This window comes from Falco peregrinus, chromosome 2, assembly GCF_023634155.1.
Source record: "Falco peregrinus isolate bFalPer1 chromosome 2, bFalPer1.pri, whole genome shotgun sequence".
In the NCBI taxonomy this organism is placed as follows: Eukaryota; Metazoa; Chordata; class Aves; order Falconiformes; family Falconidae; genus Falco; species Falco peregrinus.
Window position 1 is genome coordinate 92,970,393 of NC_073722.1, and position 22,900 is coordinate 92,993,292.

Consider the following 22,900-nt stretch of genomic DNA (forward strand, 5'->3'; position numbering starts at 1 on the left):
CTAAAGCACCGGCGTCACGTCCTGCCAGAGACATGGAGGAAACATGGGTCATGTTGGGCACCAGGCACCACGGTGGCTCGTGCCACCGAGCACAGCTGGAGGAGAAAGGGTGGATGACCTTAAGCACAGTCCCAGCACGTTTGGGCCCCACACCGGATGTAAAAACATGACTTCTCCATTTCAGAGTTTTCTTGGCGGTTTTGTTCTTTTTTTAAAATCAGCTCTGGAAAACACCACTCGCTGCCCTGTTTGGTTTTCTCCAAGATTGGACTATTGCCTAATTTTTAAAAGCAAAAGGGAAGTCATTACCACACCTTCCTGCATGGCAGGAGCGCCCTACATCCACCAAACACCCTGCCCATGCCTGCCAAGACACTCTGAACTCAGCATCTTACAGCAGGGACAGGAGCAGGCTGCCTTTGTGTGACAAAGCACAGCAGCCCTCACAGACACGTGGGCATCTGTCAGAGGGAGCAGCTGGCCCCTATGGCCAGGGGACTGCCGGCCACCTGGGCTGGACCAGCGCCAGGCACCTTCCCTACAGCAACAGGGCTTCCTCCCACCCCCCTGCCCTCCAAGAGGAGCACAACAGAGGTGGGAGGATGCTGGCTCTTCCCTCCTGCTTCATCTTGCTCTCCCCCAAGTGCAGAATACGGTAAACAGGATGTTCCTGTAATGCCTGACCATCACAAAAAAAAAAAAAAAAAAAGTGTATTAAAATAAATCCATGGCTTTGGGTTTTCCCAAAAGAACAGAGGTACCCAAATCAGACACCCGCCTCCTCCTTGGCACCCAGTTCTCTCCGTTGCTTAACTTTACTCTGTGTTATATTTCTATCCAACTGCAACACAGCTCTGACTGAAGGAATAATCTCTTTTCCAGACCTACATGCTCTCCAGAACCAAAAAGATGCCACCTGCATGATATGAAGTGTAAAAAAAATTTTCCAATAAAATTCTAAGTTCAAAGTCATCTTTCTGTCCCCAAATAGACATAAGCATTTGTATATACACGCGTTATTTCCAGGAATAAAATTTGCCTGGTGCTAAAGTTAAGAAAACCTTTTTGTTGCAGCCCTTCCCAGAAATTAAAAGGACTTCCTATAGTAAACTGCTTAATTACAAAACCCCAATGTTATTTCCCCCCAATGCAGCCAAGTGCTCTGAAGCCAGGCACACATCCATCTAAAAAACCTAAACCCCAAGGAAAGAGAGCCGCAACAGACAGAACCCCACACCGAGATGCATGTTTATTAAAACAAATCACAGGCTGCACAGAAGCATGAAGCAGTTTAGCAAGCACAGACCCAGATCTCCTTTATCGCAGGGAACAGTCACGTACACTCATGCTAAGGGAGGATAAATTTCTGAGTCAGGGTCAGTGCAAGAGGCTCTTGCAGATAGATCCAAGACAGAAAAAGAACACGGGGCTCAATGAGCATGTTAAGAAGGAAGAAGTTTTCGATTAGAAAAAGGTTAAATGAAGCAGCAAGCACTGCAGTTGGACAGATGATGTTCTTGGTCAGTGCAAATCCCTCAAAGATGGATCTAGACTAAGCTGGGCATGACCTCAAAATGTTGCTTCACGAGGGAATTCAGCAGAGGGCTGCTGAGTACTTGATCAAAGCATCAATCACTAACAGACTGCTGCAGTTATATACTAGGTCACTACACTTACACATGTCAGGGCTCTATCAACTCCCCCTCTCAGCAGCCACCCAAACACAGTCTCTCTTTTCAAACTAGAGCTGGCAGTAGCCCCTAAAAGGCTGGGGGATTGGAAAGGTTGGGGTTACACAAGTGACAACGCAGTCACATTTTGTCTCTGGGCTCCACACCTCCTATTTCTTTCTGCCTCCTCTTTCTTTGAGTGCCAGGTGAATCAGAGAGCCACTTGTCATGTTGTAATACGCCAGGGAGTTCGAATCCTTGATGAAGATGCCCTGAGTGGAAGAGAAAAAAACCAAAACAGCAGTCACAGCAGAAATCTTAATGCTCCCTTCCCACAAAACCCACACAGAGGAAAGCCTCCTGGATATACTCTGAGCAGCGTGATAACAGAAGGCCAAAGGCTTTGAAAAACCCCGGCGACACCCCAGTGTCTCAGAAGACGAGCATCAAAGAAGGTGGGTATGCTGGGAATGATGCTAGAGTACAAATACACAATTTGTACTCCAAATCTCTACAAACATATAAAGACAGTCACCACAAGTGAAGTTATTTAGGTGGGGGAAAAGTGGAGCCTTTTTTTTTTTTTTCCTCCTGAAAAACAGTTAAGCTTCCTTTCTCGCTAAGGGTTAACAGAGTATCCACCCATAGATGGAACTCCTGGGGAGATAAGTGCACAAAGTTCACTGCTTAGGCAGCAGGTTGTGCCTGTTCACATGCACAACTGGGAACAAGTCACTAAAAAGGAATGGTGCTTTTCTGATAGCTCCAGTCTCGAGAGGAAGAAAGACCTCTTCCCTTTCATGTTTTGGAGAAAGTCTTTTCAGAGCTGCCAGGGTTTCAAGGTACTCTCGCCCACCTTCCAGAGCACATACGACAGATCAGCAGAAGCAGACTGCTGCATTTCAATGTCAAAAAATCCCAATAAAATAACAGGCTGATTTCAGAGAGAGCAATCAAGCTTACAGGACTTCTCTGCAGCTGCAGCAGTCACCAATGCCACCTATTAAAGCCCTGTCCGGCTGTCACAGTGTGCAGCTCTGTAACCAAGTGTGCTGTACAGACAGGAGAAACACTCCCTCTGATCTTCCCAGTATCTCAGTAGGTACAGCGCAACTTTTTCTTGTAAAAAGTCAGTTTGTGTGTGAGAAAGCACTGAAATAACAGCATTTGAAGGGCTTATACCCACCTCGTACTGCAGCTTCTGTTTCCCAGCTGGCATCCCTGTGGCCTCATGGATCTTAACCTTTATAACAGACACCTAGGAAGAATCAAACGAGCTTTCTCAGGCTTTTTTCCCCCACTGTGCAGATGGCCAGCACTGCAAGAGGGGATAGAACCTAAGTTAATCAGCTACATGCCTGGTCTGAGAGCGGCAGGGTGAACACCAACACTTGGCCATTCAGCTTCCATTCTGTCTTGTCCTGCATGTTGGGAACCTGGACTTTGACCGTGACCGGACCCTAAAGGAAACAAAGATAAAGTCTCTTACAGGCAAGGAGGCTCAGGACTACGATAAAAGAGCAGCAGACAAATTATTTATAGACACAGAGTGGCGGTTATTTGTTTCCAAAACTAGCCAGATATCTCGACTTCTCAGGAAACACACAGAAATGTTATTTGCTTCAACACTGAGAAAGTTACTTCGCCGCTACCAAAATAGAACATTTAGCTGGATTTCTCTCATTTATTCCTCCTTTTGCATGCCATTCACCAAGCATCACACGCATTCACAGCCTTAGAGAGTGAACTGTGAAGCACTAAATAGTACAGCTTCTCTGTGCAGATGCCCAGGAAAAATGTAGCCTTCTTAAAGGACTTAAAACTCAACCCACAACAACGGCACTCCTCAGGAAAGAATTCAGTTTAACATTTAGTTCATGTTGTTACGGAATATACCACATTACCATACTATCATGCTGACATTGATACATTAAATCTCCTTGCATCTCCAGCTTAGAAGTCCTCACTTAAAAGCTTATTAGCAGCTTTAGTTCTTCTTTACATTACTATAAACCTGCCTCTCACTGCCCTTAATTACAGGAGAATACTATCTAACTAAACTTCTCCATGTAGTGTTGCATTGCTCTTTCCAGATACGAAGCTGTTCAGTTTGCTCAGGAACGATTATAGGAAGGAGCCATCTCAGAAATTCACTCCCTTGTGAAATACTTCTGCACACCAGCTTCCCTCTGTGTAGTGAGCTGACTTTACATCTCCTTTGGGCAGAGGAGGCCAAACAGCCCAGCAAGTCAGGACTCTGGTGTTTCTCAGCAGCCAGCCCACACATGTACCTTGTTCCTGCGCAGAAATTCCTCCTCTGGAATCAGGCTATCTTCGCTCTTCAGTTTCTTTGAGACTGGCTCATCCTCCATGGGTGGTGGCGGGTGAACAGGAGGCATTGGTGCTGGGGAAGGAACCGGAGCCACGGGAGGTGCGGGAACAAATGCTGAAATGGGATGGAGGGGACACAACACAACCTGCAGTCATCCACTGAGTATACAGTAGATGCTCCCTTACACAAAAACTCTTAGCAGACCAATAAAGGCTGAAAAAAAATGCCACAATACACAGAGGAAGTTAACAACCAACAGTAACATGCAAACTTCAAAGGTTAAGAGATCTTTCATATTGGGAAACAGTCCAGGAAAAGACAACAAGTGGCATAAGAGCTTCCTGCAGATATTGCAAAAAAGAAAACGCTCTCAGTTTGGCACACAGCTGTGCCAGCACCTTGATTAAAATAAAAAAAAAATTAAAAAACGAAAAAAAGGAATAATTGTTTTTTACTGAGTGCTTTTCAATTTAAAAGCATCATAGCACTTAATGCTATGAAGCTGCTATAAGGAAAGGGGCCAGACAACAACTTTTGGTCCTGCAGCAGCAACTTCTGTAACAAGCTCTAACACCCAGCGACGTGCTGGCAGTTCCTCTTTACTCTGGTTCCTTTTGGATAGCAGCACAGATTCTTCATCTTCACCTGGGCAGGCTCCCGGGGGCACAGACATAACACAGGTGAGAGAGAATTCTCTGAATTTCATGTTGCAGGAGGAGTCTTGAGCCCCAAAGCAGTACTGCTAGGTAAGTCATATAAAACACCCCAAAATTAACAATGGGACAGGGCCTGCAATCCCAATTACACGCCATTATCAGAGGCAAAAAAAGGACAAAAAGACTCAAAGCTCAAGCCCACGTTATATAGGAATTAGCTGACAATTAACCAGAAAAATCTGAAGTGACTGACCTGTCGGTACTATCATGGGAGGCGGGCGGGGGCTCATGATGGGAGGAGCAGAAGGCGGCATGGGGACAACGTTGATGCGTGGGGTATGGATTATTGGTGGCATGGGGGTGGCTATGACAGATCCCGGAGGCAAACGGACCACAGAAGTCATTGGGGGACGAGGCATGACCGGAACTGCAGAAACAACAGCAGCCCGAACGGGAGGGGGCATCTGGAGAGAGAAGGGATTTTTTTTTAGCAGGAATGCTCAGTGCTGTTCACAGTCCTGATTAAAATAACCAGAGAAACGCACCAGGGATTTCTGCTGGCCAAAGGCTCGCTGGAAACCATAGCGGGCCCACTGTATGGCCAGCGCAAGCTGCCTGTAGACCGGCACAGAAACCTCATTAATAGATTAAACTAATTAAACTGTTCTTCTTTCCCTCACCACTCAAGACCACGAGCCACTGTAGTGGTCTGACCCCAGCTGAATGCCAAGTACCCACCAAAACTGCTCTCTCTCACCTCTTCGTAGTCAAACCACTACAGCCACTTAGAAATCTTTGAGGAGGAGCTATTTCAGCGTCACTAGCAGAACCCTTGGGGCAGGGACACTGGGCAGTGAGTCACCTGTGAACATTTCTTATCTATGGCTACTTTTGTTCTGTATCACACATTTTTGTACCTAAAAATGCCCCCACCCATTCCTTTGTTAGCTATACTCTCTTCTTCCAAGATTTCACTGCCTGGGTTCTTCCTCTGCCCATCTGATCAAGTCTTTTTGGCATCTCTCAGGACAAAAAAAAACTTCACCCAAGTCTCATTTTCCATTTTTAACAGCAAGTTCAATAGGGTTCCTCTGATGTTTCCAAATAACTCTTAAACCACAAACTTCATGCAAAAGCTGCTTCTAGGCCAAACGTGCTGTTATAACCCTTGACCTTCACTAGGACTCCCTTCTAACTAGCTACAGCCACAGTAATTTGCTTTTGGAAGCCCAAACACTCACTGTGGGTGGACGAGGCACAGATGTAATAGGCTGAGCACTAGCTGGGGGATTTGACGCTGATGAAGGAGGTGGTGGCTGGGGCATTTCATTGGGCTTGCTGGGACCGATCTTCTCCTTGCTGTCATCCTCTGGCACCAGTCCCTTGGCCTTATGGATAGCTTCAATTTGCTCTTGGAGAGTAATATTGGCCTGAGCAGCTTGTTGTGTGCGGGCCATGCTGCCTGAATGGCCATCCCAGGTCACCTGAGAGGAAAAAAATAAATCAAAATAACCCAGGCTGCCCAGACTGCAATGTGAGCCGCGAATAAATCAAGGAGCAACTTTACAGCAAGAGCAAAGTTCAAAAGACACCCATCTCTCTCAGCATTCGTAATACTACAGGAACCTACTAAAAAACCCCACAGTTTTCACTCTTACCTTTTCCTCTGGTTTCTGGATTTCTTCTTCTCCAATCTTTTTACCAATGGCAGTCTCTTCTACACCAAAGATATCAGTACGGCGCTCTGCCAGCTGCTTCAAGCTGCTTTCAATATCCAAACCTGCAAGCAAAAAGAGAAATTCTTATCTCAAGTGATTTAACTAAACATGATTAAGCCTCTGTTAAAGATCATTAAATTTTTTGGTACCTAATGGCTAAGTGCTGCTCTTTTCAGAAAGAGACCACAACCAATGGCTGGTCAGCAGCAGTTAATGCTCTTTGCCTTTAACTTCATAAAAGGCTCCAATATACTAATGACAAATGCAGCCACGTAATCAGCACACTAAGGACTCTCTATAGAAAGTTACATTTAAGAGGGTCCTTATTGCTGGGATCTGGCGGTGGTGGTGAGGGGGTGTGCAAAGAGTTCAAAGAACTCATCTAGCAACTGCATTTTGCAAGCCATGTCAGATGCTCAAGCTGACCTGGGGCATAGACCTCATCATCACTCTGCTTTTCACGGATGGATCGATCACGCTGCTCCAACCATCGAGGATCCAGGAGACCAATTCGCATATGTTCTTGCATTTTACTGGCAGGAATTTTCTCCCCAGTGATGGGGGAAACAAGATATTCATCTGGAGCCGGCGCGGGCGGTAATGGTTTTGAGGCTAGAAAAACAAAACCACACTGTTGATGCAGCCCAGAAACAAATGTTTTTGTGATTATTCAGGAAGAAATAAAGTTTGTCTTCACCAGCCTGATTTACCTTTGGGATCATAATCTTTCCGCACAATGACCTGATCTGGTGTGGGAGGAAGAGGTGGTGGCATCGGGGTTTCTGGGGGAGGAGGAACCTTCTGACCTTCATCTTCATCATCTGAGCCCTTATTTAAAAAAAAACAAAACAACACAATCAAGCACCAAGTTCCAGTAGTCTAATACCCACATACACAATTTGAGAAAGGCATAAAAATCATGGGCAGTGCTGGATGAACTCATTATGCAGCTTCAAAGCAACAGAGCTTTTGCCTCTGGATACCTATGCTACAGTGGTTCCTCTGGATAACCATGATTCAGAAATTCAGCGGATCCCTGAAGAGGAAGCAAGTACTCCTCAGCTTCCACATTACCACAGCATGGCAAGCAGGGTTAACCACGTTCTTGTTCCTTGTTACTAGAAAAGCAGCTTACATACAACGGGTAGAGAAAGAGTCTAAAATGAGTCATCTTTCAGTGTTCCAGTCTCTGTGCAGAAGAAAGCCCAAAAGGCTTGATCACAGAAATATAAAATCCACATCAACTGGTGACAAAATTACTGGATTTCTCTCTTGGAAATTGTATTGTCACAGAAAACAATGAAATACCATATTCCAGCAGAAACAGGTTGTTTTGAAATTCCATCAGAAGGAAATTTCAATTTCCTCAAGAAACTGAAAATGAAGAGCTCATAGATCACACAAACTTTATGGGAGAAAAGGAATGCTGATTCTATTGGCTGGTTACCTCATCCATATCCTGCACTTGTGTGTCTTGATCCAACTGGGCTGGAGGCTCATCTGTTTTCTCTTGCTTTTCATCTTCCTCATCTGACTCCACCTCCATCTCTACCTCCTCACTTTCCCCAAACTTCTCATAACGCTCTTGGATCAGGATTCGAGCTCCCAGCTCTTCTGGAGTAGTGGGAGGAGGGAAATTCCCTACAACACAGAAAAGACAGCTTCTGTTTCTCTATCCCATTTCCTTGCTCAATGCAGAGACAGAAATAACAGTTTCTTGAATGAAAAGCAGTTTCTTTACAAAGCAGCGGCATCAAAATCTCCTGGGAACTAGGGTATATAGAACGGAATGGATGGGAGTCTACACAGAGCAACATCAGCATGACACATGAAAGTACTAGTAGAAAGTGGGACAAGTTCTACTGTCCTGGCGGAAGTGGAAAAGTAGACACTAGTGCAGTCCTGGACTTTGTTCAAGAATGTTCAGAGACTCTGGAAAAAAGCAAAACAGCCCTGCACACTGTCACTAAAAGGCTTTCCCCTTCATCTCTGAAGGATATGCAGCTGTAAACCCCAATGTCTTCTAAAAATATCATTTCAGGACATGGCCCCTACTCAAAGGGAGCAGAGTTTCACTGAGGCTGCAACACTTAACTTCAGTACCTTGCTCACTGGGCTGAAAGTCAACTGTTTCCACAACCACAAAGTCATGCCAATCAATCTGGGCATAAGCAACACGCTCCTTTTCCTTCTCCTCCTCTTCCTTCTTTCTCTCTCGCTCCTGGAACTTCGCCCACTCCACTCTGTAATACACCTGCACAAGCAGACGGAAAGCACGCACCAAATGTCAGACAAGAAACACATCAGAGTCATCTCTACCAAACCTTTCAGGGCAGTTACAAATATTTCTTTGTCGTGTCAGGCCTCTGAAGTAGTGCTTGTGTATTTCATTTAGAAACTATAAGTTTGCCTATTGAGTAAAGAACGTACTGCACCAGCTTTGTAAAGTGGCTTTCTAAAGCTGGAACTGCAGACTTCTTGAGCCAAGACCAAGCCATCCAGGGATGACATGACTCAGGTATCATTGAAGATTCACAGCCAGCAAAAAATTCAGACACTTTATATTACAGTCCTGTAATGCCACCTTTCCAAAGCAAAAGCAGTCTTCATGACAAAGACAGAAGTCATAACAAACAGCTTGGAAGGACTGTAAGTGACTGAGGTGTCACAGAGAAATTGTCTGAGGAAAACATTCTACTTCGTATAGCACTTGGAAATGGTGTCAGGAAGTATCTAAGGCTCCATGCTGCTACAGCTACCCCAATATGGACACTAGCTAGTAGTTTAAAGGCAAGCTTGAGTACTCCGTATGCAAGTGAGTACAGGGGGCATCCAGTTTCTTCTCTGTATGTTCAGTACTTGCTGCCAGTAAGTCAGAAACACGGAAAGAGAAAAAAATTCAAAACATAACAGAAACGCTTCAGCAATTCTGCAGATTTTTCATGTGATACCTGATCTAGGACTTCCTTGGGATTTTCAGCCTCTTTCTTGAGTTTGAGGAGTAAGCCCTTCGGTGGGATCAAGATCTGAAACATAATTTGCATGACAGTTGGTGACAATTTTTTGCCAAAGCCTCCTTGACAGCAATTACTGTCCTTCCACACTGACAAAAACCAGACCTCTGGGGCTGCATTCCATTTATTCTGTCACAACCCTTTTATTACTTATTGCTCCGACTTGCACTTAAAAATATGCACTCTTTGCTTTCCAACTACCCTCCATATTTTAAAACTCAAAATTTTTACTTGTATTAGAGTAGCACCTGGTACTTGTAAATAACAGCCCACTGTGTTCAGTGCTGAATGTTGCCAACAATGTACGAGACATCCGTTCTAGTTAAAGAGCAAGATTTAAAGGGTGTGCTCCTGCACCTGCACAGATTCCTACTCTGGCTGTATTTTAGGGCTTCAGTAGTCTTCAAAAACGAATACTGCATGGAAGGAATCAACCTGACAGGTAAATTGCCAAGAGTACCTTTGTGTACTGTTCAACAAGCTTAGTGAAGTAGTTAAAGAGACTGTGCTGGGGGCGAAGGAAGTCAAACTGGTAGTTCCTCTGCTCTTTCTGCATCAGCTGAGTCAAGAACTGCCGCCCGTTCCGAGCCACGAACTGCGCTGTTAGCTTCACCACATCCAAGTCAAAGGCTGAGATCGAGGGAGGATCTGCAATGAACTCGAACTCCGGCGGTGGCTCTTTCGGAACAACTGTCTCCTGGATGACCTGGGCCTGCACCTGCAGAGCAGAACAGAGACAGCGCAGTGACTGCCCTCAAGAAAATGTTACCAGACACTTGGGAGAACCCATTTTTCCTTCAGCTGCTGCAGGAAAGCAACACCAATCTAGATACCCCAGAAGCTGCAAGAAGGAGAAAAATCAGTACCTCAGGGTATACCTGGACACCTCTATCTAGGCCTACTATAAACAAAACCATTGCTTCAACCACTAAAAAAACCAGCACCGAGCAGGACTTCACTACAGTCCTCCAGGACAGCCAATACCACACAGTGTGACTGCTGGCCCTGCAAAGCCCATAAAAGACTCCGATTCAGTCAGTGCCCTTTTTCCATCTGGTATGTATACAAGCACAGCTGAACAAGACTAGCAACATTTTGTACTCCACATTTTAAGGGAAAGTTGATCCTTCTGGCAGAAAAAAAGGGAAACGTTTCCACAAAGCAGTGCAAGCAACAAACCCAAACTGAGCTCCAAGGGATTCTACAGGCTTGCCTGTGGCAGGAGTCCTATACTCGTACATCCAAGCAATCCCTTGTGTAGTGAAGTACCCTATCAGTCAATACTCAACTAAATGTAATTAAACTGGACCAAACAGAGTAATAAACTGGCTCTTTCACACACGAATTACCAGCAACTGGGGCATGCACATCTGCATCAAAACAAAGTCCCAGGCACTGAGCTCCAAGCCTTGCTGTGCTGCCTTTTTTGCAAATGTATCACTAACTCCTTCGTTTTTCTTGTCTTTCAGAGCCCCTGCTTAACATCAGGCTGTGACACAACCAGTTAGAAGCCAGGTTCTCAAAGCAAGTGAACAGGAATACTTGCCTTCTGTGGAAGCTGCTGCTGAGCACTTTGCTGCTGTTGCATAACCTTGGGAATAGCAGCTGAGGGCTCCTGTGCTTTACCCTCTTTGAACTCGCTGACTTTGTGCCGGTAGTATGCATGGTAAGGATCATTAGGATTCAAGAAATTGAACTTAGGGTTATTTATTTCATTTTGACGAATTCGAGCTTCAAATTCTGGACCATTTCTGGGGAGGAAAAAGATAAAATTGCTTAGGTGAATGGGCATCAACTCAAGCGTAAACGTCTGCTTCTTTCATAGGCAGATGTGTCGATGCATCAGCCCTTCAGATGACAATTCTCTCTCTTACGTGGAGGGAGTTTACCTCTAAGCAACTCACAACTAATCTGCGTGTACAGCTGGCTGCATGTACAGCTTAAAGGCATTTGTCCTAATTTAGTCTGTAACACTTCACAATGAACATTTCTTAAGGCAGCTACAAATTCACTCACAAGCATTCCACAATTCTCATCTGGCTACATACAAACAAGAGGCCATTTACTAGATTGACAGGTTATCGGATGAAGTTTACAAGTTCCTCACTAGATCGATTTTATTTGCTCTATTAACAGCCTTCTAAAGTTAGTTTCATTTCCAGAAAGTTCATCTAAGGAAAAAAGTAGGTACTCATCACCCTATGCAGAGACTGATCACACCAGAGTGCTTTTAGACTCTTCCCCTAAATTGGACAACTATACTCATGCTAATCAATCTGCTATAGTCAACATGAGGAAACAGTCCCATACCCATCACAAGCAGCTCATCTATCCTGAGAGGATCAGACTGCTTTCTGGAGGTACACGCTCCTCTCCCTCGGGCTATCATGGGAGAAGGAGATGACTGAGGCTTGGACAAACACACATCCCAGCCGCTGGCACAGTCTAGCAAGCTGTACACAGAAAGATTTTGCCAACAACTTGATTTTATCTACTACCACAGTTTTTCTAGCAAAGTGTGTCTTACACCTCTGCAGTAGAATATTGCTATTTCTTTTCCACAGTCTCACTGGTATAAACTCAATCCTTAAAATCCTTCAAGTAAAGCCACAGGACTGTGGCAAAACTGCTTCAGTTTTGGCAGCTGCACAGACATTAGCACTGAAGGGGTAGCACAAAAATCCTAGAAAACGTGGGACAACACCAGTGTTGTTTACCTGGCTACGAAGCTGGCAGTCTTGTCGACAATATTCCTGACCTCTGGAGGAGGGTAAATAATTCCCACCACGGGCTTGGCTGGTGCTGCTTCCTCTTTTGGCTCCTCTTCTGGCTGTAATAAAAATTGTATATACACACATATAGACAGTCTGGTGTACTGCTGCCTCACAACTACAGCAACTACCAAAAAGCTGAAGAGGTGATTGTGGTGTTTGCAATCAGTCAAGATACTAAATTCAAAGAGCCTAAATCAAAGCTGAAAACAAGAGAAGTTACTTCCAAATCATATTAAGTAACATGCTGTGTACCAGCATCAGGGGGTGAAGAACAGCCCTGTGGGCTGCAAACCCTGCCTAGGTTTATTTTGGGGGGAGTGAGTTGGAAAATTCATCTCCCTTCTCTCATTTCCTCACCTGCACTGGGAGTAACCATGTTAACAGACCTTAACAACTCTTACCGCTGAGCAGATGTTATATGGTATAGAACATCCCTATGGTCACTTCGGGTCAGCCATCCTGGCTACCGACATCCCTTCCCAAGAGCATGCCCACTCCCAGCCCATTGGCTAGGGGATGAATGTTGCAGAGATGGCTCCAATGCTGCGGCAGCACTACTCAGCAGTGGTCCAAACACTGGTGCGTTACCAACAGCTTTTCCACTACCAGTAAAAAGCACAGCACCATGAGGACTGCTACGGGGAAACTGAACTCCATCTCAGACGGGCCTCAATCCAGCAAGAAAAGCTGTTCTGAAGGAGAGCAGATCTATGGGAAGCGTTTGTCATCCGAACAGGGAGAGCCTCTGGTACTTCCAAACACTAGCAAACTAGGAGCTCTGCAAAGTCACCAGGGACTCCAGTGTGGGAAACTCTCCAGCCAAACACAACATTTGTGAAGCAGGTTAAGTGACGACCGCTAGTTTTAGTTTCCATCCCGCTCCCTCCGAACGACACTATCTTGAGGAGCTGAAGGACAAGGCCACACCATGCTCCAGGGGGATCTGTACTGAAGCACGATGCCGGATAGCCTGGCTAACCTTCCCGAGGGAATCACGGCCTTCCTCCCGATGGCCCGAGCCGCGGCACAGCAACCCGGCCCGGCAGCGGGCTCAGCTCCCCCTTGCCGGGCGGCTGCGCCGCGATCCACGGAGCCCAGCCGGGAGGGCCTGCAGCCCCGGCTCCCTGGGAGCGGCGTTCCCGAGTCGGAAAGACCGGGAAAAGCCCCGAGAGAGAACAGAAACGGAGATGGGGGCGTCAACTCCGCGCCCACGTTCTCCCGGCGGGGGAAGAGCGCCCCGGTGCAGGCCGAGCGCCCGGTGCTCTGCCGCTGGGCCCGGCCCGGCTCAGCGGGGAGCTGCAGACACTGCCACAACCGGCCCTGCGGGAGAAGCTGAAGGCAAATCGCCCCGGGACCACCCTCCACCGAGCCCCGGGACCGGCCTCCGCCGCCTCCCGGACGTGCCCAGGCCCCAGCACCAAAGGGCCCGACGTTGCGCCCGCCCACACGACCCATACCGGTTTGCTCTCCGCGGGGGGCGCGGGCTGCGCCGGCGGCACAGCTTGCACGGGGCCGGCCGGCATGGTGCTCCCTCGGGGCGGCGGGGAGCGCGTCCCCGCCCGCCCGATCACAGGCCCGGACCGGAGGCACCCGCAGGAGCCCGCGCGGCGACTCGGGCAAAATGGCGGCCGCTCACCACGCGCTGCGCAGGCGCAGCCGGAAGTGACGCCACACTGCGCCGCCGGACGGGCGGGCCCCGCTGCGCGCGCTGGGAGGCGGGGCCTGGCGGGCGCGCGGCGCCGTTGCCATAGCAGCGCGCGGCCGCGTCCCCGTCGCTGGGTCGGAGCCGCCGCGTCCAGCACAGGCCGCGCACCGGCGCCTCCGCGCCCCGGGATCCCGCCGCGTCCCCGCCGTCCCCCGGCAGCCGCTGTGCCGCGTCCGAAGCCCCCGGCCCCGCCGCCGCCCCGGCCCCGCCGCCCCGGCCGCATGGCGCACCTGCTGGGCCACCGCGGCTGCATGGAGAGCCTGCGGGCCGACCTGCGGGACCTGCAGGCCGCCATCGCCGACGTCTCCTCCCGCGCCGGGGCCGTGCGCTTCCCCTCCTGGAAGTTCCCCGACAAAGTGTCCTGCGAGCTGGACCTGGCGGCGCTGCTGGAGCGCTACGGCTACACCGAGGGCGACCCCGCGTTCAGCCAGCACTCGCACGTGGTGCTGCTGGAGCTGCTCATAGACAGGTGAGCGGGCAGGGCCGCCCCGACGCCCCTCTCCGGAGCAGCCCCGGCCGCCACAGGCGCTCCTTGCCCCCGCGGGGAAGGGGCTGCTCCCGGCTCCGGCCTGCGCGGCATGGCCGAGTCTTCCCGGGGCTTCTTCCCCACGCGCTCCCGTGAGGAGCAGCGTGCCGGCACCTCGGCCTCGTGCCTTGCGGCTCTGCGCCGAGGCCGCAAAGCCGCCTCCTTGCCCTGCGTGCGGCTCAGAGCCACCAGCACAAATGCTGGCCGCCAAGGAGCAGAGTGAGCCCCTGCTCTGCCTGGGGCACCGGGGCAGGCTCCTTCGTTGCCCCCTTCCCCGCAGACCTCGGAAGCACTCGGGCACAGCTTCACCGGCAGGCCTGGGGGGCAAAAGCACCTTTGGCAATCAGTCGGGCTGACAGAAAGGTGACGGCTTCATTTGAAAAGATGAGCCGTCCCCGCAGAGCTGCTGGCCCGAACAATGAGGGTTTGATTTCGGCGGCGCGGATGCCCCGGGTCTTTCGGGAGACCTTAACTGCAGCCTCTCAGAAGTGGCTAGCTGCAAGCAGCCTGCACGTCCTGGGGCCCGGCAGCTGCGGGAGGGATTTCACCCCACCAAACACTGCTCTGTGGAGATATTCGGGCCTGGGAGGGGTCACTGGAGCACTGACATCCACCCTCCTTTCCCAAACGCCCTTTGTCCGGGGGAGGGGGGACAACCTCCTTGCCTCTGCGCTGGCCCTTCAGGCTCACTGCGCTCCTAAACACCGAGGGAGGGCCCTTTCCCCATTACAAAGACTCCCTTGCTCTAAGCTGTGCGGTTTTTTCTCTCAAAAAAGACTGCTGCTGCTGCTCCAGACCTTCACGGGCTATGCAGAAAACCTGCTCAGCGAGCAAGCCACCCCCCTGCCACAGGCCGTGGGGCCCTGCATGTCTGCGGGGCGCACGGCAAGGAGATACTGGCACAGCATGCTGAAACTGGGGGCCTTCCACCAGCAGCTCCTGGACGAGGTGGGACATCTGGGGGCCCTGACCCCCCACCGGCTGAGTGCGGGGCTCGCGGAAATGGCCCTTGCCTCACCCCCAGGTCACGGCCCCTCTCTGGGATGCCCCATGACGTGTGCAGTGGCTGAGCCAGACCTGCGCCCACCTCATGACCCTCCGAGTGCTGACCCATGTGTCAGACTGGACACATCCGTCCCGCACTGTCCCCCGGGATGGCCCGAGTCCCTTCCCCCTCCTCTAAGCACCGCTCCCAGCCCTGCCACCCAATGGATGCATCCTCTTCCAGGCCTCCACCAGGATCTCGGCACGGGTGAGCTTGGCCGCCTTTGTTGCTTGGAGAAATGTTCTCCTCCTGCCAAAATGCTGCCCCTGTAGCTCTGCCCGCCCCACGCTTTGTGGGGCTGAGCTGGCTGAAATCAGTGACATAACCTGTGGCAAGAACATTATGCCACTCCCCTACATTTCCCCCCACCCCCAAAGACCGTCCTCCTGGAAAAGTCTCACAATAATTCATCTGGCATGACCAGGAGGCAGCGCAGGAGGTGCGAAAGAAGGGGCAGTCAGAAGAAGGGGAGCCGGCGTGAAACCCTGGCTCCGCTAAAGTAGTGGTGGCTGGAAAGCTGCCCGGCAGCTTGTAAAAATTCAGTTCCCCTGTGCCCTGCGTCGCGGAGTAGGAAACAAATTCATTTTGCTTGTTAGCGACACGCTTTGGTTGCAACGGGGCAGAGCGAAGAGGGAAGCTGCACTCTTGGCAGCTGTCCTCCTCCAAGCTCTGGGGACTTCTCCCAAGAAAAGGGCTCGCTGGCCTCGTTGCCCCTTGGCTGCACTGACATCCCATCCCCCAGCTTCACCTCTCTGTTTGGGCTCTCACGAACCATTTGCAGCCAACTCTGATCTGGGCCCTGGCTTTATTCTGTCTCTCTCCACCAGCGTCTGCAGTTGGGAGCCTCCTCAGAAGTCGGCCGCTCCACCTCTCAGTGCCCACCGTCGAGTGTCCCTGCCCCAGGCAGCAGCGGCTCAGGCAGCCCCGTGCCCAGGGCTGCCCGCAGCACGGCCGAGAGCAGCCGCAGCATCTCCACCCAGACAACTCGCTCGTTCCTGGAACCCTGCGCCACCTGTGCCAGCGCCCAGGCCAGCCTGCGCGAGGTCGGCCAAACCATCACCAGCATCTGCCAGAGCCAGAACATCCCCTCGGCTCTCAGCAGGTTCCAGGAGCTGGTGGACAACAGCACCGGGAGAAGGACCCTCTCTGCAAGGGATGTGAGCTGCTGGGCCTCCGAGCAGAGCAAGGACCTCTCCCGCATCAGCAAACACCTGCAGGCGCTCCTGCAGCAGGTCAGCCCTCTGAAGGCTCAGCTGGAAGACTCCGAGAAGCAGAGGGATGAGCTGCAGAAGCAGGTTGAGGACATTTCCAAGTCGCTCCAGGCAGAGAAGAAGCGCCGAGCGCAGCAGAGGAAGGAGGCTGAGCAGAGGGCAGAAGCGAGGAGGAAAGAGCATTTAGCGGCTGTAGCCAGGCTGGAGCGGGACAAGGACGAGCTACGGAGAGGTACAGCGCTGTTCCTGGCAGCCCCTCGCAGGCCATTTGCTGCCCCCTTGCTTTAGTGTCCTTGGAGGAGCTGCTGAGTGAGTGGAGTTTTTTGTGCTGCTGTAGGGGGCCGCTGTGCTGGAAGAGCGACTCTCCGCCTTACAGGAGGAGCTGGCTGTGAAGCGGGCTGCTGTGCAGGAGCTGGGTAAGGACGCCTGGTCCCCCTGGCCAGGGCCCGTGGAGGGCGTGGGGCCCCCTGGGGACACCTCCTCTGGGGTGGGAGCTTCTCCCCGTCCTGCCCAGCCTGGGCCAAAGGTGCCGTGTCTCCCCAGAGGGCACCAAGACGACCCTGCGGGAGGAGCTGAGGAGCGTCACGGTGGCCAGGAGCCGGGTGATGGAGCTGGAGGAGAAGGTGCAGCTGCTCAGCGGCGAGCGGGAGAGGCTGGGCCAGGAGCTGAGCGCCACCAGCACCCAGCTGGGGAAGGAGAAGGCTCAAGTGGAGAGCATCCTGAGGCACGAGGAGGTATGGCGGGGCCCGCTCCCTGGCTCTGGAGCTGCTCTGCAGCCCCGCAGCACGCTGTGGGAGTGGGCCGAGCCGGTGGGTGCTGCTGCCCAGTGCAGGGGCAGCGGCGAGCGGGGTGCAGCAGCAGCCCCACGCAGGCTCGCCTGCCCTGTCCAGTCCCTTGCAGGCCAAAGCAGAGGGTGCTGATGCAGCACGTCGACTGGCTGGACCAGCAGCGTGAGGTGCTGGAAGCCAGCCTGGGAGAGGCCAAGGAGGCCAAGGCCAGGCTGGCAGAGCAGCTGGAGGAGAGCCGGGAGCAGAGCAGGCAACAGCTACGGACGCAGCAGGTCAGCGCTGGCCCCCAGCGTGCGGCAGGCGGCTGCAGGAGCGGGGCTCCTGGGGATGGAGCGGGTGTGGGACACAGCTGTGCCATGGGGTGTCAGGAGCCTCCCGTTGCCCTGTCCCCTGGGACCCGTAGCCGGAGTTTTCCCAGGAGGGGGAGGCAGGCACCTGCTGGGACATGGCCACCCCGCGGGAAAGATCCCTCTCCCTCAGCCCCTGCACAGACGAGTCTCCGCCGGTTTTCCCTGCGGCCGAGGCAGAGGGGAGCAGTGGGAAGTGACTCCTCAGAGACACTCCCGTGCCTCCAGCGTGCCCGTTCCCGGACACGCAGCGTGCTTCACGGTTGGTGCCGTTGCTTCCAACCGACATGGCGAGCTCCCAGGAGAGACCCTGCGCATTGTCCCTTGACCGCTTCCCACTGTCACGGGACATCCTTCTCACCTAAGGAATGGGAGGAAGCTTTCCTGGGGCTGCGAGTACTCCCGTGGGACTCCCCAGATGGGCACCATCCCCAGGTTTGGGGAGAGGGCTCAGCAAACCTCACCACGTCCCTGCTGTGCGGTACAGGAGCTGCTGGACATGCTGCGGCGGGAGAAGCTGAACCTGGAGCAGTCTGTCTCGGAGCTGCAGGCCAAAGTGTCCGGGCTGGAGGAGCAGGCGCGGGGGATGCAGGAGCGGGAGAGGCTCCTCGTGTTCTTCCCCGAGCTCCATGTCCCAACTGAAGCGCAGATTGAGAGTAAGGCAGCAGGCAGCAGCGCCTGCTTTCTCCACAGTGGGCTTGTGCCTTGAGGGTCTCCCAGAGCTTGCAGGGGATCCTGCCAGCCCCAGCCTCACCGGCAGGATTTGCACAACAGCCTCTGTCCCGCTAACAGCCAGGAAGGGCTGGGGCCGTGGCACTGTGCTAAGCTGCTTCCATCTTCAAACGCCTCCCTGCGTGGGTGCTGTCCGTCCCACCTCTGGGCCAGGAAATCATGCGGGGGGCAGCGGCACGGGCACAGCTCTGTTTGCCCTCACGGTTTCAGCTGGCACAGTTGTGGGTCCCGGCTGCCACCTCCCAGGCTGTGCCGGTGCTCCCTGCTTGGGGCAGGCTCCTTTCCAGCGGGCAGCCACCCTGCTTGGCAGGCAGGAGGGTGCTGCCCACCCCTCTGGGCAGGCAGGCAGGCAGCAGCGGGCTGAGCTCTGGTTCCTGCCACAAGGACGTTGCGTTTTGTTTGCAGGCACCGGGGAGCTTGACCGAGGACATGGAGAAGCAGATCCAGGCCAACAGCATCCCGGTGGGCGTGCTGGAGGAGAACGCACGGCTCAGGTCTGCGCTAGCCAGGCTGAAGGCGGCTGCTGAGCGCGGCGTCCTGAAGGTGAGGTGGCACCCAAGGCAGGGCGAGCTGGGTGCCAGGGGGTTAGGGGTGCAGCACTTTCGGGGCACCGTGTAGCCCAAGAGCAGCCCGTGGGCCCTGGCACTGTCCCATATCCTCTGCGGAGCAGCTCCCCGCTTGCACACCCCTTGCAGAAAAGGCTCTGGGTAGCCAAAGGCCGTGGGGCATCTTGCACAACGTCCCCTGCGACTCAGCAGCCGCTTCCCCAGCCTGCCGGGGGGGTGAGCTGGACAGAGCTGCCTCCAGAAGGGCACGTAGCTGGACAGGGCTGTGGTCCTTCCCTGTCCCGGGGCCCCGGCTTGCCTTTGGGAGCCAGCCTTGAGGCAGCTGAGCTGGCTGCTCCCAGCTGATGCTTTCCAAGCCAGAGCAACCAAGCCGATGCTGGGCCAGGGCAGCACATGTGGTGCCCGAAGCTGAGAGCTGCCCGGTACACAGGGACAGAGCCAGCCCCGCTGCAGCACGTCCCCTGTGCTGGGCTGCAGCCAGGGGCAGCACACTAGGGTCACTGGCCCCCTGGGAGCGAATGAGGCGGGCAGGGCAGCGCTGGGGCTTGCGCTAACGCCTTGTTGGCTGCTGCTGGAGCAGCCTTTCCTGCCCAGTGAGGGCCACATGCAGCCACAGAGCCAGCCGGGGCACGGGGGCTGCTGCAAGGCCCTTCCCCTGGGCCAGCTCCCTCGGCTCAGCCCCGTTAGGTTTTGAGAGGCTCCCCTTGGGTTTTGGGGTGTGCCTGCCACAGGAGGGCCAGGACCCAGCTCCCTGTGCTGCCAGGAGGTCGCTGTGCTTAAACTCAAGGGGCAGAGGAAAGCTGCTTGGCTCAAGTGCCCGGGGACGGTTCCCAGCTCCTTCACAGATGCCCCGCGGTGCCCACTGTACCACCGTACCACTGCCACCACCTCGGCGGTGAAGGCCACCCAGGTCAGAGGCCGAGAGCTGTGATGGGAGCTGAGTGCGAGGGGGAAATTTCACCCCCTCTCTTCTTTTCTCTTTTCTCTCTCTTTTCTCTCTCTTTTCTCTCTCTTTTCTCTCTCTTTTCTCTCTCTTTTCTCTCTCTTTTCTCTCTCTTTTCTCTCTCTTTTCTCTCTCTTTTCTCTCTCTTTTCTCTCTCTTTTCTCTCTCTTTTCTCTCTCTTTTCTCTCTTTTCTTTTCTCTTCTCTTCTGCTCCCCGGTTCATCCCGCAGAGCCAGCTGCTGTCCCAGCTCAGCAGCCAGCACGGCCGGCAGGACGCAGGGTGAGTAGGAACCCAGAGGAAGGGGCCGGGGACCTGCCCTCCTGTTGCTCCCCTCTAACTGCTCGCACCGTTCGCAGGCGGCCCAGCAGCCGAGGCAGCAGGGACAGCACGGGGCCACAGGGAGACGCAGACAAGGCCCAGCAGCAAGCTCCCAGTGGCCACAGTGCTCCCAGCAGCCAGCAGGCTCTCAGCAGCAAGCCAGCTCCCAGCCGCCGGCGCTTACAGCCACTCTCGGCACAGCCCACCAGCAAACCTGGACCCTGCCTCTCGCTCCTGGCTACAGGCCTGGTGCCCAGGCCCCCTGGGACAAGGAGGGACAGAGCACGTCCTCCCTCCTCTCGCTGCGCCCCTGGCCTCCGCAAATGGTCCCGAGACTAAGGCAGAAACGGGGACCCTGCGCCACCTGCACCAGCCCCGCCACCGTGAGGTTGGCCAAACCATCACCAGCATCTGCCAGAGCCAGAACATCCCCTCGGCTCTCAGCAGGTTCCAGGAGCTGGTGGACAACAGCACCGGGAGAAGGACCCTCTCTGCAAGGGATGTGAGCTGCTGGGCCTCCGAGCAGAGCAAGGACCTCTCCCGCATCAGCAAACACCTGCAGGCGCTCCTGCAGCAGGTCAGCCCTCTGAAGGCTCAGCTGGAAGACTCCGAGAAGCAGAGGGATGAGCTGCAGAAGCAGGTTGAGGACATTTCCAAGTCGCTCCAGGCAGAGAAGAAGCGCCGAGCGCAGCAGAGGAAGGAGGCTGAGCAGAGGGCAGAAGCGAGGAGGAAAGAGCATTTAGCGGCTGTAGCCAGGCTGGAGCGGGACAAGGACGAGCTACGGAGAGGTACAGCGCTGTTCCTGGCAGCCCCTCGCAGGCCATTTGCTGCCCCCTTGCTTTAGTGTCCTTGGAGGAGCTGCTGAGTGAGTGGAGTTTTTGTGCTGCTGTAGGGGCTGCTGTGCTGGAAGAGCGACTCTCCGCCTTACAGGAGGAGCTGGCTGTGAAGCGGGCTGCTGTGCGGGAGCTGGGTATGGACACATGGTCCCCCTGGCCAGGGCCCGTGGAGGGCGTGGGGCCCCCTGGGGACACCTCCTCTGGGAGCTGAACGCGAGGGGGAAATTTCACCCCCTCTTCTCTTCTCTTTTCTCTTTTCTCTTTTCTCTCTTCTCTCTTCTCTTTTTTCTCTCTTCTCTCTTCTCTCTCTCTCTCTTCTCTCTTCTCTCTTCTCTCTTTTCTCTTCTCTTCTGCTCCCCAGCTCGTCCCGCAGAGCCAGCTGCTGTCCCAGCTCAGCAGCCAGCGCGGCCGGCAGGACGCAGGGTGAGTAGGAACCCAGAGGAAGGGGCCTGGGACCTGCCCTCCTGTTGCTCCCCTCTAACTGCTTGCACCGTTCGCAGGCGGCCCAGCAGCCGAGGCGGCAGGGACAGCACGGGGCCACATGAGACGAAGACAAGGCCCAGAAGAAGCTCCCAGTGGCCACAGTGCTCCCAGCAGCCAGCAGGCTCCCATCTTCCAGAGGGCTCCCAGTGGCCAGCAGGCTCCCAGAGGCTGGCGCCTACGGCCACTCTCGGCAGAGCCCACCTGCAAGCCCGGGACCCTGCCTCTCGCTCCTGGCTACAGGCCTGGTGCCCAGGCTCTGCGAGACAGGGACAGAGAGAACACGTCCTCCCTGCTCTCACCACAGCTACCTGCTCTCACCACACCTACGGCCACCACAAATAAATGCTCACGAGTCTAAGGCAGAAATGAAGTGTCCAGTGAGCTCCCACCCTGCCTCACGGGACCTCGTTACATGTTCTTTGTGCCTCACGAAGGTGCAGTCCCTTGGGACACCCTGTCTCTGCCCATCCCGCTGAGACTGCTTGTTGTTGGCGTAGGAAGCCCAGGGAGAGTCCGTGCAGCAGCTCTGCCACGGCTCTGCTTGGAGCCGCCCTCCTTGTGGTGCTTTGCTGTTTCCTGCAGGACTGCAGCACCCAACGAGCCCGTGCGCTTTCCCCCATTGTCCCTCTCCACTGGGCAACGCTGTGGCCTGTGGTAAAGCAGAGAGCGACGGTGCAGGGGACTGCGGGGCGTTTCCTTCTCCCTCCGCGCAGCACCCCCAGGAGAAGCTTTGCTGGAGGAAGCGGGCTGGGGCTGGCTCGGCCCGGCTGCCAGCCAAGGCGCCCACACACACGCAGCCAAGGAGCCCTTGCAGGGGGGAGGGTGGGGAGATGCTCCCTGGGTGTGTGAAGCTGCCCCCGCGGAGTTCAGCTGCGCGGGGCCAGGGCTGTTCCTGGGCACTGGAGCTCAGTCGCCCACAGCTTAGCTGCTGCTGGAGTCCCCAGCGTGGCTCTGAGCATGCTTTCCTGCCTGGCTGCAGCAGCACTTAGCTCGTGCCAGGAGCCGTTCCCAAGAGGTGACTGGGATGTGGCCGAGCTGCTTTGAAGGGGAAGGCAGAGCTGGGCTGGGGATGAGGAGTCTGAGCTGCCCTTAGCTTGCTGGCGCTGGCACAGCCACAGCCTGTGAAAACTGCTCGCCCTGCACTGCCAGCGGCCACGAGCGCCCAGAGGAGCCAGGGACCACCGAGCTGCCCACCCAGGCTGGCCCTCAACTCCCCAGCGACGCTGCCAGCCTCA

At 54.0% G+C, this 22,900-nt stretch overlaps 3 protein-coding genes across 4 annotated transcripts; 2 read left to right on the forward strand and 1 right to left on the reverse strand.

The window, feature by feature from the left end:
* Nucleotides 1–1,230: 1,230 nt before the first annotated feature.
* On the reverse strand, nt 1,231–13,819 carry SF3A1 (splicing factor 3a subunit 1). The gene is made up of 16 exons (XM_055795197.1): nt 13,622–13,819; nt 12,108–12,220; nt 10,937–11,141; nt 9,851–10,108; nt 9,328–9,402; nt 8,480–8,630; nt 7,824–8,017; nt 7,087–7,204; nt 6,803–6,988; nt 6,317–6,438; nt 5,900–6,142; nt 4,912–5,122; nt 3,962–4,116; nt 3,029–3,130; nt 2,857–2,928; nt 1,231–1,942 (listed from the first exon to the last, which is right to left on the reverse strand). Exons 1-16 carry the CDS (start codon nt 13,685–13,687, stop codon nt 1,841–1,843), a joined length of 2,373 nt encoding a protein of 790 aa, XP_055651172.1. The 5' UTR covers nt 13,688–13,819; the 3' UTR covers nt 1,231–1,840.
* Nucleotides 13,820–13,892: 73 nt separating this feature from the next.
* On the forward strand, nt 13,893–14,342 carry CCDC157 (coiled-coil domain containing 157). Its single transcript, XM_027780816.2, has one exon. The coding sequence runs from the start codon at nt 14,091–14,093 to the stop codon at nt 14,340–14,342; it is 252 nt and encodes an 83-aa protein (XP_027636617.1). The 5' UTR covers nt 13,893–14,090.
* Nucleotides 14,343–16,994: 2,652 nt separating this feature from the next.
* On the forward strand, nt 16,995–22,847 carry LOC101921616 (coiled-coil domain-containing protein 157). 2 transcript variants are annotated; one of them, XM_055795200.1, is made up of 3 exons: nt 16,995–19,061; nt 21,544–21,605; nt 21,683–22,847. In XM_055795200.1, the coding sequence occupies exons 1-3, from the start codon at nt 18,678–18,680 to the stop codon at nt 22,005–22,007; spliced, it is 771 nt and encodes a 256-aa protein (XP_055651175.1). In that variant the 5' UTR covers nt 16,995–18,677; the 3' UTR covers nt 22,008–22,847. Both variants share the same exon structure in this region; 1 of them encodes a protein (XP_055651175.1).
* The last annotated feature ends 53 nt before the right edge of the window (nt 22,848–22,900 follow it).